Source organism: Puma concolor, chromosome A2 (genome assembly GCF_028749965.1).
Source record: "Puma concolor isolate L17-30 chromosome A2, mPumCon1.1.hap2, whole genome shotgun sequence".
NCBI classification, from domain to species: Eukaryota; Metazoa; Chordata; class Mammalia; order Carnivora; family Felidae; genus Puma; species Puma concolor.
In genome coordinates this window covers 162,984,118-162,999,396 of record NC_141668.1, presented here as the reverse complement: position 1 = coordinate 162,999,396, position 15,279 = coordinate 162,984,118, and the positions used below count along the sequence as shown (strand labels likewise).

Below are 15,279 nucleotides of genomic sequence, written 5' to 3'. Positions count from 1 at the left end.
AGCCTGTTAAAAAAAAAAAAAAAAAAAAAAAAAAAAAAACCAACAAGAAGCCAGTGTGTGCCTGGATTGGAGTGAACCAGGAATAGGGAGATGAGGTTGGGGAAGACCACGGAGGCCTTGGGGAGGGAGTATAGATAAAATTCCAAGACCCAGATGAACGACCTTGGAGGATTATTAGGCTGAATAGTACTATTAATCATAAGTCTGTGGATTAAATGAGCCTGCACAACCACTTGCCTGAACATGCACAGCATCAAACTGCACTCCCTGGGAACACTGCTCCTAACACCTGCCTCCTAGCCTCAGCCTCACCCTTCCACCTCAGAGGCAGGTCGGCGGCCCTTCCAACCCAGAGTGGGGCAGACCTTGCAGCAGAGACTGTGCATGTAGCTCAAGCTTCCACTCTTGGTTCTGCTCTTAGGACTGGGTCCCCACCTTCTTCCAGTCCCAAGGACCTGTCTGAAGAGCCATTAACTGGGCCCTGAGCTTCACAAACTGTATCCCTTGTAATGTGCACAGTGATGTGCCTTCGTTGTCTTTATTCTCATCTCACTGTTGAAGAGGCCCAGGGGGAAAAAAATATCACAGCTCTTCAATGGCATTTGAACCCCGGCTGGCAGATGGCAAAGTGTGGGTGCTACCCTGCTCGGCCAGGTTTCAGGACGTAGGGCACTCTGGGACTTGCTCCCTGCAAGAGACAAGCAGCCCACCCAACCCCCTACCCCACTCCCTACCCACTGCTCCCCCTTGAAAACCACCCTCAGGCCATGGAGAAAGAGGAAGCAGTGAGCATGATGTAAGGCTCCCACCTTGTGGTGGAGATCAGTAACTACAGCGTCAATTTCCCAGGTCAGGGAGAAGGGGAGGAGGCAGGGAGCGAGGACACCGAGACAGACCACACCGATGCGGACTAATGTCTGTCCTAATACTTTATTGGTCACTTCTAGGCCTGTGCCCAGCTAGATGGGCTCCAGGAAGGGACTCACCATTCACCAGCTCCCAGCTGGGAGAATGAGAAGGCCTTGGCCAAGCCCTCCAGGCTCAGGGACTACGAAGTTTAAAGGGGCAGGTCTGGCCTTTCCTGGGTCAACATGGGTATCCAGGTAGGGGCGTAGGTGGGGGCCAACAGCTCAAGCTTTCCACCTCTCTGCCAGTCTAGTTGTGTTTGGAGAAGTATTCCTTGCTGTCGTCCACGTTGGGTTTAATCGTGTCGCTGCCTGGCTTCCAGCCAGCGGGACAGACTGTGGGAAGACACAGGGAGGCACATGTGAGACTAGAGCCATATCTTTAAGATAGGGGCAGTAAGGGGCGCCTGGGTGGCGCAGTCGGTTAAGCGTCCGACTTCAGCCAGGTCACGATCTCGCGGTCTGTGAGTTCGAGCCCCGCGTCAGGCTCTGGGCTGATGGCTCAGAGCCTGGAGCCTGTTTCCGATTCTGTGTCTCCCTCTCTCTCTGCCCCTCCCCCGTTCATGCTCTGTCTCTCTCTGTCCCAAAAATAAATAAACGTTGAAAAAAAAAATTAAAAAAAAAAAAAGATAGGGGCAGTATGAGGGGATGAACAGAGGCAAAGCAAGAGCCTGAGTGGCAAAAGAAAAAGCCCAGAGCTAAGTGGTACAGGCCCAAGAGCATGTCGAGACAAGGCCTCCAAGTGCAGCTACAGGATGTTCGGGCTGATATTTTTATTTCTTTTTGACCCCTTTAATGCTGCTTTCTCCCTCAGCTGTAGACCACTGGACTTTGAGGGTCTGTGATCAGGCCATGTCCTCCACGTAAGAAGATACTCTGGCCCAGCTATTCTTTAAACTCCGCCTTGGCACACACATCTTTTCAAATACCTTCTGTAGATCTGTTGCTTCCCAGCCCCTTGCCTTCATATTGGGGTATCTCCCCCTCCAGACTACAAACTTCCGGCAGACAAGACCCTGAGCTCGTTGGGGCCCTCACATCCGTCCCACACAAGTGACAGAGCAGGCAGTAAATGCCTGCATGAGGGCTGAGTACGGACCCACGTCTGAACCCAGGTGGATTTGTGTGTCTGCTCACCTTCGCCATGCTCGTCCGTGTACTGGAAGGCCTGGACCAGCCTCAGAGCTTCGTCCACCGAGCGCCCCACAGGCAAATCATTGACAGTGATCTGGCGAAGGACACCCTTGCCATCGATGATAAAGAGGCCCCTGAAGATACCAGGGTTCATGGTAAAGAGCTGGAAGCTCCCATTGCCGGGGCCGGGGAGGGACTATCAGCTCCTTACTGGCCACAGAGCTGGGGGCAGTCCCTTCACCCTGAGGACTGGGGCTCCCTGAGGGCCAAACACTACCTGTAGGCAATGCCCTCATCTTCCTTCAGGACTCCATAATCTTCAGACAAACTTCTGGTTACATCAGCCAGCAGGGGGATGTTCAGGGGACCCAAGCCCCCTTCCTTCCTGGGAGTGTTGATCCTAGGGGTGGAGGAGACAGGGCTGGGACCTCAAGATGGCCTGGCACAGCAGGGTCGTCCCCCTGTGGGTCTGAGTGTGATAAAGGCTGGAGAGGCGGTGCTGGAACCGAGCGATAAGGGGCTTTAGAGCAAGGCTCTAGGATCCCCACCCACCCCACCCTCAAGAGGAGGCAGGGGCTGTCTCCCACATCTGGGAAGACTAAGCCAAGGCTCCAGCAAAGTGTGTTCACATGTGCGGATGATCCCCCCCCCCCCCCATCTTGGGGCAGAAGGCCTGCCTTAGAGTCCCCATCCTCCCTCTAGCTCTCCATGCTGGGCCGCAGCCCTTCCCTCTCTAGAACTGGAGTTTCCACCTGTTCGAAATTGTCCTAAGTGAGATAAAGCATCTCCAACTCTCTGGGCCAAGCAACTAGGTTTCAAATGCTAATTACTGCCATCATCATTAAGGACTTGGGCGTCATCAATTCTATTATTTTCAAGGTGGGGAAAGGGAGGGACAGATGTTGAGTAACAGCCACTAGGACACACAGCTGGGATCCTACGGAGGATGGAGACTTAGATGCATCCTCCCTCCCTGCTGGTGCCCGCTCATACCAAGCCAGGTGGGTGAACTGAGAGTCGACAGAGACCCCCAGCACCTCACAGCCCAGCTTGCGGAAGTCCTCAGCACGCTCGCTGAAAGCGATGATCTCCGTGGGGCAGACAAAGGTGAAGTCCAGCGGGTAGAAAAAGAGGACCAAGTATTTCCCTGGGGGAGGGAGAGGAGATAGCCAAGGCATTAGGCCTCTAAGGTCTGGGCCCCACCCCGACCTGGGCCCACTCTCGGCCGCCCTCACCTGTGTAATCGGAAAGCTTCACCTCCTTGAAGGCGCCATCCACCACGGCGGTGGCGTGGAAGTCCGGGGCGGGCTTTCCGACGTGCGCTTTGCCAGAGGTCATGACTGAAAGCTGAGACCCCCCCCCCCCCCCCAGTCCGGTCAGTGCGCCCGGGGAGACCCTTTGTCCTCCCTTCCCAAGGTCACGCTGCGCGCTGGGCCCAGTTACTGAGTCCGAGAGGCAGAGGCCGCAGCACTGCCCCCACACCCTCCCCGGTGCCGGGTCTGCGCGGCCTGGAGACTGCGGGAGACCCGCCCCCCTGACCAGCACTAGCGGCCGGGCAGCCGCCGCCGGGCCCCCTCCATTAGCGTGTCGGCCTGAGCGCCCTAGCGCAAGCCCACCGCTCCAGGAGGAGACCCGCGAGAAGGTGGCGGGGAGCTCGGCGACGCGGCCTGTACTGCAAGGCCAAGGCCTCGGTTTCCCCTGCAAGGACAAAGGCACGCACTACGGCGGGCGGAAAACAAAGGCGGCAGCGCTGAGGCCTGGGCCCGGCCGGAGCTGCTCCAAGGGGTCTCCCCAGAGCCCGGTGCCCTCCAGGGGTCCATACCTGCGTGGGTACGAGCGGGACGCACGGACCGCAGACGCGCGAACACGCGTTCTCAGTACCTAGTGCACTCGGCCTCTGTACCTTTTATGCGCGGCCCGAACCATGACGCACAGGGCGGGGGAGTGGTGGGCGGACGAGTGGAGCGGTCGGGTCCACTGCAACCGCAGGGGAGGGGGAGAGAAGACGGCCGGGTCCACGCGCCTGCAGGCAGCGGGACGCGTCTCAGAGCCTCCGGCCCCGACCACTGCCACCGCCGGCGGGGGTAGTGCGGGCACTAAACAGCCCGCGAGGAGCTCCTCCTTGGAGCGCGCCCGGGTCGGTTGGAGTCCGGCATGGCCGGGAGCCCGGCGGAGTTACTGCTGCCGCCTCTGATGTTCCTGCTGCTGGCGACCCGTGCCCAGTTCTCCCCCGAGTACCATTATTTCGGCGAGCAGGACGAAGGCGACACTTGGGAGCAGCTGCGGCAGCAGCATCAGGAGAAAGGTAATCGCAGAAGCCGCTTTGTCCCACTTCGCCAGCTGGCTGCAAACAGATCCCCCTCCAGGGACTTCAAATCTCTCCCCAGCTGCGCACTGGCGCGGCCCTCTTGGGCAGGTTACTTTTCTCTGAGGCTCAGTTTTTCCTATCTGTAGACTGAAATAGAGAGTGACTTAAAAGCAGCTTACAGAGGGAGAGGGGACGTGGGTAGGCAATAAATACCGAAGCAGACACATCCATAAACTCACGGATAAATGCTGGGAAGAGTGGAGATAGTGAAAGAAGGGAACCGGTAAACTTCTGAAGTCAGAGAAGGCCTCACCGAAGAAGATAGATAGCCAATGCATCAGGAATCCAGCAAAAGCCAAAACATGCAACGATGTAGGGGGAAGAGTGTGCCAGGGAGTGGGAACAGCAGGTGCCAAGACCAAGAGGCTGGAGGGGGGGCGGGGGGGGGGGATAGGAAGAGGCTGGGGTTGTCTGGCAGAGGCTTGGTGGGTATGAAGTGTTAGGGGTGTCTGTGAGCTGCTGAGTTGGGATAAGACCTGTTACCTAGGGGCACAGGGAGGAGTCTGTAAAAGAGCCTTGTAAAAGAGCCTCCGATAAGCACAAAGAAGGTTGGAGCTGCTTTAAAAGTGGTCATAATAATGGTTTGTGTAGTACAAGCTAGCACATCGCCGCAGGCTGTCAGTACCTTCATTATGCCAATTATATCATTTGATTTACCACCTGGCAGGCCTCCTGGTCAGGGCTTGCTGAACAGGCCCAGTATCACCTCCGTGAAGACCGGAGGGAGTCAGCTTCGGTCAGTCAGGTGCCCAACATCAGTGGTGGGCACCCAATGGTGTATCACACTCCCAACTGGGCAGGCTGGCATAAGCGGGAAGTGTCAGTTTGCAGTCCCTCGGGGCCACACACCAGATGTATGAGCTCAAAGAGTGACTTGCTTTCTAAAGGTCTCAGTTTACCCACCCGGAACAATGGGGGAAGAGAAACTGAAATAGTCTATGGTGGGGTGCCTGGCACAGAGGCAGAGCCCAGCAAACAGAAGATGTCATTTGTTAGTGTCTTTATCCTCCTGCCTTCCTAGAGGAAGGCAAGGGGGGTAGGTTCCCCCCTACCTGGCCCTCCATCCCTAGAAGTGTTGGACTCGATCCTTGGCCCGTGGGGAAAGTGGCGCTGTTTCTGTGACCTGGGCAAGCAAGAGCGCAGCCGCGAGGTGGTGGGCACAGCGCCGGGCCCGGTGTTCATGGACCGCGAAAATCTGGTGCAAGTGCGGCCCTGCAGACAACGTGACTGTATGTCCTGCAAACCGACCGATTGCGACTGGAGGCCCTGAACCCGGGTGAGAGACTGGCGCAGAGGAGGCGGGGTCAGGGCGGGCTGTCTAGTCCGGGATTGAGAGTTCCCAGGGTGGGCGGGGAGAGAGGAAGGGCGGGGTGGTGGGGTGGGAATGAGAGGGGGGGCCCTAGGGCTGAGGATTGAGGATGGCGGGAGAGGGAAGAGCTGAGTCAGGAACCCTGGGCCCCACTGATAGCCGGGGAGAAAGAAAGATGGTGAGGGGCAGGGAGGGGGAACCGGAGATGGAGAACTGTGACCCTGAGGAAGGGGTATGAGCCTGTTGCAGGTCAGGGACCTCCAGGCCGAGAACATGAGCCCCGCTGAGATTAGAGAATTGGGGGACATGAACCTTGAGTTGGGGGGAATGGCCTTGCCTGGTAGGCACAGACTCTGAGCAGAAGTCTGTTGAGATCTGGGATCACAGTTGGGGGGGAGGGGGGGAGGAGAGGCTTAGCCCCAATTAGAGGGTAGGAAGCAGGGGGTGGGGGGAGAGGGTCGGGGTGAAGTACGGAGAGAGAGAGGGAGTTGGAGGACCTCAAATCTGGAGGCCTGAGCTCAGTGGAAGTGGGAATACCTAGTCCAAAAGGCTTAGACTGTGCAAGACAGGGACCCAGTGATGTAGACACTGTTTTATTCTGGCTGAATAGTGGTATTTGACCTTCTAGGTCCTGACTGGGTGGAATTCTCCGAGACCCGCATCAATTTCCCCTTTATTTCTCCATCCAACTACCAGCCTCGACGGGCGGGGCTTCAGAGATTCAGGGGCGGAGCTTGGAAAGCGACCCCGCCCACCCCGTTCCCCAAACGAAGAGTTCGGCGGTCGGCCTTGGGAACTACAATTCCCAAGAGGCCACACGGCAGGCGCTTCGGCGGCCACTGCGCAAACGTTAACGGCGGCAGGCGCACCGGGGGCGTGTCCTGCGCACCGATTGGTCGGGAGCGAGAGCCGCTTCCGGACCCGCGGAAATCGCGCGCCGAGACCTGGGCCCGCAGATTTCATTGTTGAGGCTTGTAGCGGCGGCACAGGCAGCATGGATCTCAGCGAGCTGGACAGAGACAGTACGGGCCGCTGTCGCCTGAACTCGCCTGTGCCTGCGGTGTGCCGCAAGGAGCCCTGCATCCTGGGTGTCGATGAAGCGGGACGGGGCCCCGTGCTGGGTGCGCCCCCAGGGCTGGGCAGGGGGAGGGGTGTGATAAGGGGAATGCTAGTTGCAATGAAACGGGAGCCGGGATTGGACCCTACCCAGGGAGGCGGGTACTAGTGGTGATGGCACCGGGAAAAGCGGTGATGATGGAATAAGGATAACGGTTTTCACGGCTCACTGGTTGGACACCCGTTTCCCCAGGACCCATGGTCTACGGCATCTGTTATTGCCCCTTGTCTCGTCTGGCAGATCTGGAAGCCCTGAAAGTGGCAGGTGAGCCCGAGGTGTGAGTCTGGGGAGGGGGTTCATGGGCATGTGGAGGGGCGGGGGCAAACTGGAGGAGAGAGCAGGAACTGGGGGAACCAGTCACTTCCCTTCTCTCCCAATCCTCCTCCCAGACTCAAAGACCCTATCGGAGAGCGAGCGAGACAGGCTCTTTGTGAAAATGCAGGAGGACGGGGACTTTGTGGGCTGGGCATTGGACGTGCTGTCTCCAAACCTCATCTCTACCAGCATGCTTGGGCGGTGAGGGGCATCCGGGAGGGGCCAGGGTGGGCTGGAAGGGATTGGTAGCTGGATTGAGGTTGAGGTTGACTGGGCTCTGTCTCCCACTGCAGGGTCAAGTACAACCTGAATTCCCTCTCGCATGATACAGCCACTGGGCTGGTACAGTTTGCATTGGACCAGGGTGTGAAAGTTGCCCAGGTGAGCTGTTGGGTTGCCCACATTTGAATACCTCAGGATAAAATGGGGGTATACAAGTGTAGTGGATGATTCAGGGTCAGACATCTGGATGACCTCAGGAATATTCGTTGCTGCCTTTGACTTCCTACTCCTCTTCCTACCCTACGTGTGTCCTCACCCAGGACCATGGAGGAGCCCCCAGCCCCACCCCCATTTAATGTATCTCTTTATTCTGAAGGCTCGGAGTCCAGAGCAAATCTGTATCTGTCCACCTGCCTACAGCCTCAGTCCTAGCCCAGGGCCCCTCCTCTCCTGGATTCCTGCCCCGTCCTCCTCCCACTTTGAGGCCTATCCTTTACAATCTGCTCCTAGTGCAGCAAATAGTCCTCTTTTGAAATGTAAATCTCAACGTTTAATTTTTTGATCCAGGTGGAAATTAAACCTGGGAGGCTCAGTGTCAAGAGGAAGAGAATGAGATTAAATTACCAGAGGGAAATCTAAGTTGGCGTGGTATCCAATGCTCTGAGGCAAAAAAACCAAAAAAAAAAAAAAAAACCAAAACAAAACAAAAACAGATTGTTTTGAGATAATAACAAGGGCAAATACACTTGAGATAGGGAATGTGACAAGGGAGACCTTGCTGCAGAGGTGGCTGAGGTCCAGGACTGGCATGTGGAGCTGACAGTGCAGTACTGGAACAGATAGACAAGGGCCCTGCATTCCGTGGTTCATGGCCAAGTCAGGGGACACAGATGGTCAGCTGGTAAGCAAATAATAAAGGTGATTTCTGAGAATAGCAGCTATGGAGATCACTGACCCCATCTCTCCACTCCAGCCTTGAGGCCTCCCTGCTGCTGTCTAGCATACTCAGCATGGTCCCACCTCAGGGCCTTTGCACCAGCTGTTCCTTCTGCCTAGAATCCTCTTTCTGGAATCTCCACATGGTCATTCCCTTATCTCCTTCAGGCCTTTATTTAAATGTCACCGCCTCAGAGTGACCTTCTCCAAATCTCTTCTACCGCTGTTTAAAATGATAACCCGTTCCCAGGCTCCTGGCTAGCTCAGTCAGTAGAGCACGTGACTCTTGATCTCTGGGTTGTGAATTGAAGCCCCGCTTTGGACGTAGAGCTTACTTGAAAAAAAAAGACAATAATAGGGGCACCTGGGTGGCTCAGCCGGTTAAGCGTCCAACTCTGGCTCACGTCATGATCTCACGGTTCATGAGTTCCAGCCCCTCATTGAGCTCTGTGCTGACAGCTGAGGGCCTGGAGCCTGCTTGGAATTCTGTGTCTCCCTCTCTCTCTGCCCCTCCCCTGCTCACGCTCTGTCTCTCAAAAATGAATACATGTTTAAAAAAATAAAATAAAAAATAAAATGAAAATCCCTCCCAACTCTCTTCTATCCTTTATTATTTATCCTGTTTTAAAAAAAAAATTTTTTTTTTTTCCGGGGCGCCTGGGTGGCTCAGTCGGTTAAGCGTCCGACTTCAGCTCAGGTCACGATCTCGCGGTCCGTGAGTTCGAGCCCCGCGTGGGGCTCTGGGCTGACGGCCCAGAGCCTGGAGCCTGCTTCCCATTCTGTGTCTCCCTCTCTCTCTGCCCCTCCCCCGTTCATGCTCTGTCTCAAAAATAAATAAACGTTAAAAAAAAAAATTAAAAAAAAATTTTTTTTTAATGTTTATCCAGTTTTGAAAGAGACAGTGTGAGTTGGGGAGGGGCAGAGAGACACGGAGACATAGAATCACAAGCAGACTCCAGGCTCCGTGATGTCATTACAGAGGCTGACATGGGGCTCACACCCACGAACCTCAAGATCATGATCTGAGCTGAAGTCAAATGTTCATTTAGTGACTGAGCCAATCAGGCACCCCTCCTGTTTGTTTGTTTTTTTTTTTTTTTCCACTTTACTTATGTATTTTGAGAGAGAGAGAGAGTAAACGAACGAATGTGAGCAGGGGGGAGGGGCAGAGAGAGAGGGAGAGAGAGAATCCCAAGTAGGCTCTGCATTGTCAACTGAGAGCCCATTGCGGGGCTCGAACTCACGAACTGTAAAATCATGACCCAAGCTGAAATCCTGAGCTACCCAGGCGCCCTTGTTTATCCTGTTTCTTGTCTGTGGACCTCGCCAGGGCATCCACTCCACGAAGAAAGAGATTTTTATCTGGTGTGTTTTCCTGCCATGTTCTTGGCATCTAGTGCAGCCGTGGCATATAGTAGGTGCTCAGTAAATGTAGAATGGATGCAGCCTGAACAGGGACAGCCTCTTTCGGAGGGGACTTGTTAATCATTTGCTTATTTAATACTCTCTGTGCCCAACGTGAGGCTCAAACTCATGACCTCGAGATCAAGAGGCGCCTGCTGTACCAACTGAGCTAGCCAGGTGCCCCGGGAGGGGACTTAGAGCTGAGATGCCTCAGGGAAAGCTACAGCCTGGGGATGAGCTGAGAGGAGTATTGTAGGCAGCGGGAGCATCCAGTGCACACGCTGCGAGGCCGGCTCGGTTGTTTCCCCGGATGTCTGTTGAACGAATACATCTCTGTCACCGTGGCAGGTGTTTGTGGACACCGTGGGGCTGCCAGACACCTACCAAGAGCGGCTGCAGCAGCGCTTTCCCGGCATCGAGGTGACAGTCAAGGCCAAAGCGGATGCCCTGTACCCTGTGGTCAGCGCCGCCAGTATCTGTGCCAAGGTCAGGCGCCTGCTGGCCGTAGCCAGCCTCTGGCATCTCCTGGGGCAAGGGGGCAGGTGTGCCTGCTCTGGGGGAGGGAGAGCCCGATGTTTTGTCTTCCCCACAGGTGGCCCGTGACCAGGCTGTGAAGAATTGGCACTTTGTGGAAAAACTCCAGGGCCTGGACGCCGATTATGGGTCCGGTTACCCCAATGGTGAGCAGCCTGGAGCCGCCTTGAGGTGGCGACATTGGCGACAGCCCCAACGAGGCAGGCTGGAGCACACTTCGGCCTTCTCAGACAGGAGGGCCGCTTGCTTATGGCCAGCGTGAGGCAGAGCCGGAGTCCCGTGGGCAGGCGTTCTCCTCCCTTCTCCCTCCATCCCTACTTTCTCTCTGGAGCCCCAGTGAGGGCCTCACACCCTTGGCGGGCGTCTCTGTTTGTTAAGCGGAAAGGGGGCAGGCGGGAGGGATGTCAGCTGACGTCCAATAGCCCCCGTGTAAACCTACTCTTTCCTCCCAGTTATGAGGCGTTGTCTGTGTGGTAGATGAATGTGTGCCCACCCCTCACCGTGAGTGGATTTAAAGAGCGAGTGACTGGGTTCAGGGAACCCTCTTGTCCTTCTGAGGCCCGGGGAAGCATGGGCAGATGGGTGCTTACTGAGTCCTTCCTGTATGCGCCATGCAGGTCTGGGCCCTGGGGATATAGCCATGAACAAGACAAAGGAAGACCTCTCTGTCCCCACGGAGCTCATAGTTACTTGGGGATGATGAGCATTGACCCCCTGGTCTGCAGATGCTGGTTTAATGACTCTTGTCCTTGAGTGGGCGAAGACATGTCTCAGAGGCAGTCTCCCTAAACTTGTGCCTTGAGCACCTGTCGGCAGGTGATGAGTCTGGGTGCTGCCTGTGCAAAGGTTCCGAGGCAGGAACGGCCTCAAACAGCGGAGGTGCCTCGGGTACTCGGGAGGCCTGAGATGCCAGCGTGAGGAACTCGGGCATCGTGTCAGGGGTCGGGGCCCATCAGCACTGCCAGCCCCACCCCTTCCTGTCTTCCAGATCCCAAGACCAAAGCCTGGCTGAGGAAGCATGTGGAGCCCGTGTTCGGCTTCCCCCAGTTTGTCCGGTTCAGCTGGCGCACGGCCCAGAGCATCCTGGAGAAGGAGGCAGAAGGCGTTATGTGGTGGGTGCCCTGGAGGTGCTGTGAGGAAGGAGGGAGGGAGGCCAGGGCTCCCCCCGTCACCCCAGAGTGGTCAGTGTTGCCTCTCCCACAGGGAGGACTCACTGACAGGGGATCAGGAGGGACCTGGGAGGATCACGTCCTACTTCAGCGAAGGCGCCCGAGTCCGCCCCCGCCTGCCCCACCGGTACTTCCAGGAGCGGGGTCTGGAGTCAGCCACCACTCTCTAGGCGCCGGCCTGTTCTCGTTTCTGTGCCTTCGCCCCCCCCCCCCCCCCGTCCCCGCTTTGTGATTAAAGTTCTTTTTATGTTTTGTTTTGGTTTTGTTTTTTAGTTAATTAATTTTTTTTTAATTTATTTTTTGAGAGAGCACGAGAGAGAGTGGCCGAGAGAGAGAGGATCCCAAGCAGGCTCTGCTCTGCTAGCACAGAACCTGACGTGGGGCTCAAAACTGTGAGATCATGACCCAAGCCAAAGTCAAGAGTCAGACGCTTAACCAACTGAGCCACCTAGGTGCCCCTAATGTTTATTTATTTTTGAGAGAAAGAAACAGAGCACAAGGGGGGAGGGGCAGAGGCAGATACAGAATCCGAAGGAGGCTCCAGGCTCAGAGCTGTCAGCACAGAGCCCGACAGGGGCTCGAACTCACCGACTGCAAGATCATGACCTGAGCCCAAGTCGGGTGCTTAACGGACTGAGCCACCCAGGCGCCCCTTGACCATTAGGTCTTTTAAAGTATGTTAAATTTTAAGCATCTTAGAATTTTCTAGAGTTTTCTTTTTTTTTTTTTTATTTATTTGTATTTCTTTTTTAATTATTTTTTTCAACATTTATTTATTTGAGAGAGACAGAGCGCGAGCAGGGGAGGGGCAGAGGAGGGGCAGACACAGAATCCAAAGCAGGCTCCAGGCTCCGAGCTGTCAGCACAGACCCCGACGCGGGGCTCGAACTCAGGAATTGTGAGATCATGACCTGAGCCGACGTCCGACACTTAACGAACTGAGCCACCCAGGTGCCCCTGTGATTCAAGTTCTTTAAAGAAAGCCAAGCACGGAGTTGCTTGGCACAGGATGGACCCTGATTGATTTGATTTTTTTGTTGTTGTTTTAATTTCTTTTTTAAGTTGATTTATTTATTTATTTTGAGAGACCGCAAGAGCTCGCACGTGGGAAGGAGCAGAGAGAGAGATTCCCCAGCAGGCCCCATGCTCCACCACGGGGCTCAATCTCACGACTGAGATCATGACCTGAGCCGAAATCAAGAGTGGGATGTTCAACCAACTGAGCCACCCAGGTGCCCCCGTTTGATTTGAGTTTTCAAATGCGTGATGTACGTGTAGGATGCAGAATTAGGAAAGAGCACGTTGAGGGGCACATGGGGCTCTGCCCTGACAGCACAGAGCCTGCTTGAGGTTTCTCCCTCCCTCTCTGTCTCTCTCTCTCTCTCTCTCTCTGCCCCTCCCCTGCTCGCACATGGTCTCTCAAATAAACTTTTTTTTTTTTTTAATTTTTTTTTTTTTAACGTTTTATTTATTTTTGAGACAGGGAGAGACAGAGCATGAACAGGGGAGGGTCAGAGAGAGGGAGACACAGAATCTGAAACAGGCTCCAGGCTCTGAGCTGTCAGCACAGAGCCCGACGCGGGGCTCGAACTCACGGAACGCGAGATCATGACCTGAGCCGAAGTCGGCCGCTCAACCGACTGAGCCACCCAGGCGCCCCTCAAATAAACTTTTTTTAAAAAAGCACATTGAGAAGCCTCGCTGATACCTACAGCCAGCTCACTGGTGGGCTTACCACGTTGTCCTAGTCTTTTGGGGCCACTGTAACAAAACACCGCAGACTAGGCGGTTTACAAATAACAGACATTAATTACGGTTCTAGAGGCTGGAAGTCCAAGATCACGGGGCCTGCATGGTCAGGTCCTCGGGGGGACTCTTTCCCCAGGGGGTAGACCACCAACTTCTGTGTCCTCACGTGGTGCAAGGGTCAAGGAACCTGTGGGGTCCCTTTTATAAGCGCACTAATCCCATTCTTGACCTAATCACCTCCTCAAAGCCCCACCTCTTAATACCATTATCTGTGGGAATTAGGATACCAACATGAGTTTGGGGTGGAGGCGGTGGGGGGGGGTACACATAGACATTTACATCCTAGCGGCTACCTTTTAGGTCCTTCTGAAGTTAGCCTGGCATGTTACAAATATATGTGCAGATACTTTCTTGAGGTTTTGTTTTTACAAATGGAAACTATACCCTACATATTCACCATTCTTCGCTACATCTTGGAGGTAATTCCAAAGTGAGTGTCTAAAGACCTTCCTCATTCCCTTTATGGCTAAGAGTCCTCAGTGTGACTGTCCTGTAGTTTATTTAATGCTTTTTTTTTTTTCTTTTAACCTTTATTTCTGAGAGAGAAAGATGGAGTGCGAGCAGGTGAGGGGCAGAGAGAGAGGGAGACACAGAATCCGAAGCAGGCTCCAGGCTCCAAGCTGTCGGCACAGAGCCCGACGTGGGGCTCGAACTCACAAAACGCGAGTTCACGACCAGAGCAGACTGAGCCACCCAGGCGCCCCTATTTAATGCTTTTAAGAGATGAGTTGTGGGGCGCCTGGGTGGCGCAGTCGGTTAAGCGTCCGACTTCGGCCAGGTCACGATCTCGCGGTCCGTGAGTTCGAGCCCTGCGTCAGGCTCTGGGCTGATGGCTCAGAGCCTGGAGCCTGTTTCCGATTCTGTGTCTCCCTCTCTCTCTGCCCCTCCCCCGCTCATGCTCTGTCTCTCTCTGTCCCAAAAATAAATAAAACGTTGAAAAAAAAAAAGAGATGAGTTGTTACCCAGCTTGCCGTTAAGCATGTATGGCAGAGGATGACCAGGATGTGCCATCATTTTAATGCAATTTGTCTGTAGGACAGATTCCCAGAGGTGGGCTTGCTGCGTGGGTTAGAGGATCTATGCCGTTTGTAACTTGGAGAGAGATTTCCAAACTTCTCTCTGTGAAGGCTTGTACTCCGTAGCACTCCCCGCTCCCCCCCCCCCACTTGTTTTCCTCCACAGCCTCAGCAGCAGCAAGACAGGTTTGTCTCACCCCAGGAGAAGTTTGGAAGTCGGGTGGCTCAACGACACCCAGGACGCCATTTTTTAAATTCATCTTCTCTTTTGCATCTTTGGTGTTTTTTTGCCTCTCATCATCCCACCATGGCTGCCACAGTTCCAGACATCACATCCCAACCTCCAAAGTTGTCCCCAAGCAGCTGCCCTGTCACTTCCTGGCTGAAAGTGGGACACGTCTATGCCCAAGGCAGGGGGAGTACCAGGGGAAATGGAATATCTGGGGAAAGCATCAAAAGCTGATTCCTGGGGGTAGGGAGAGACCTGGTGTCCTCCCCCCCCCCCATTCCCTTCCCTGTGACCCCTCCTTGACTTGAGCAGTAGCAATTTAATGGAAAGAAGAAAAGGGATGGCTCTTCACCTTGTAATACATGTTCTGATAGCAGGAGCCCAGGGCATTGTGGGAATACTATGTATGGAGCATGTAGACGGCTAGGGCTACATAGCAAAGTACCAAGACTTGGTACCTGAAACAACAGAAACATTGTCTCACGGTTCTGGAGGTTAGAAGTCCAAGAGGAAGGTGTTGTTGGCAGGGTTGATTTCTCCTGAGGCTGCTCTCCTTGGTTTGTTGATGGCTGTCTTCTCCCTGTGTCTCACGACCTTCCCTCTGTGCGGATCTGTGTCCTCATCTTTTTTTAAGGACTCCAGTCATTGGATTATGGCCCATCCATAGGACCTTAGTTTACCTTAATTACCTCTTTAAAGACCTTATCTCCAAATATAGTCACATTCTAAGGTCCTGGAGTTGGGACTTCAACATATGCATTTGGGGGGATGGGATACAAGTCAGCCCATAACAGAGTATCCACTCTGTGTAG

The 15,279-nt window shown here is 54.6% G+C and overlaps 3 protein-coding genes across 4 annotated transcripts; 2 read left to right on the top strand and 1 right to left on the bottom strand.

Moving 5' to 3' along the window:
- Positions 1–914: 914 nt before the first annotated feature.
- Positions 915–4,000, bottom strand: PRDX2 (peroxiredoxin 2). The gene is made up of 6 exons (XM_086698964.1): positions 3,862–4,000; positions 3,275–3,386; positions 3,033–3,186; positions 2,317–2,439; positions 2,043–2,173; positions 915–1,241 (listed from the first exon to the last, which is right to left on the bottom strand). The coding sequence occupies exons 2-6, from the start codon at positions 3,375–3,377 to the stop codon at positions 1,156–1,158; spliced, it is 597 nt and encodes a 198-aa protein (XP_086555090.1). The 5' UTR covers positions 3,378–3,386; positions 3,862–4,000; the 3' UTR covers positions 915–1,155.
- Positions 4,001–4,046: 46 nt separating this feature from the next.
- THSD8 (thrombospondin type 1 domain containing 8) lies at positions 4,047–6,484 on the top strand. 2 transcript variants are annotated; one of them, XM_086698966.1, is made up of 3 exons: positions 4,047–4,344; positions 5,478–5,683; positions 6,327–6,460. In XM_086698966.1, exons 1-2 carry the CDS (start codon positions 4,194–4,196, stop codon positions 5,675–5,677), a joined length of 351 nt encoding a protein of 116 aa, XP_086555092.1. In that variant the 5' UTR covers positions 4,047–4,193; the 3' UTR covers positions 5,678–5,683; positions 6,327–6,460. The 2 variants fall into 2 exon arrangements, with proteins under 2 accessions (XP_086555092.1, XP_086555091.1); XM_086698965.1 differs by having other exon boundaries at positions 4,055–4,344; positions 6,345–6,484.
- A 224-nt stretch (positions 6,485–6,708) lies between these two features.
- RNASEH2A (ribonuclease H2 subunit A) lies at positions 6,709–11,665 on the top strand. Its single transcript, XM_025916538.2, has 8 exons — positions 6,709–6,837; positions 7,026–7,097; positions 7,223–7,349; positions 7,442–7,529; positions 10,059–10,196; positions 10,303–10,390; positions 11,233–11,356; positions 11,448–11,665. Exons 1-8 carry the CDS (start codon positions 6,711–6,713, stop codon positions 11,581–11,583), a joined length of 900 nt encoding a protein of 299 aa, XP_025772323.2. The 5' UTR covers positions 6,709–6,710; the 3' UTR covers positions 11,584–11,665.
- The last annotated feature ends 3,614 nt before the right edge of the window (positions 11,666–15,279 follow it).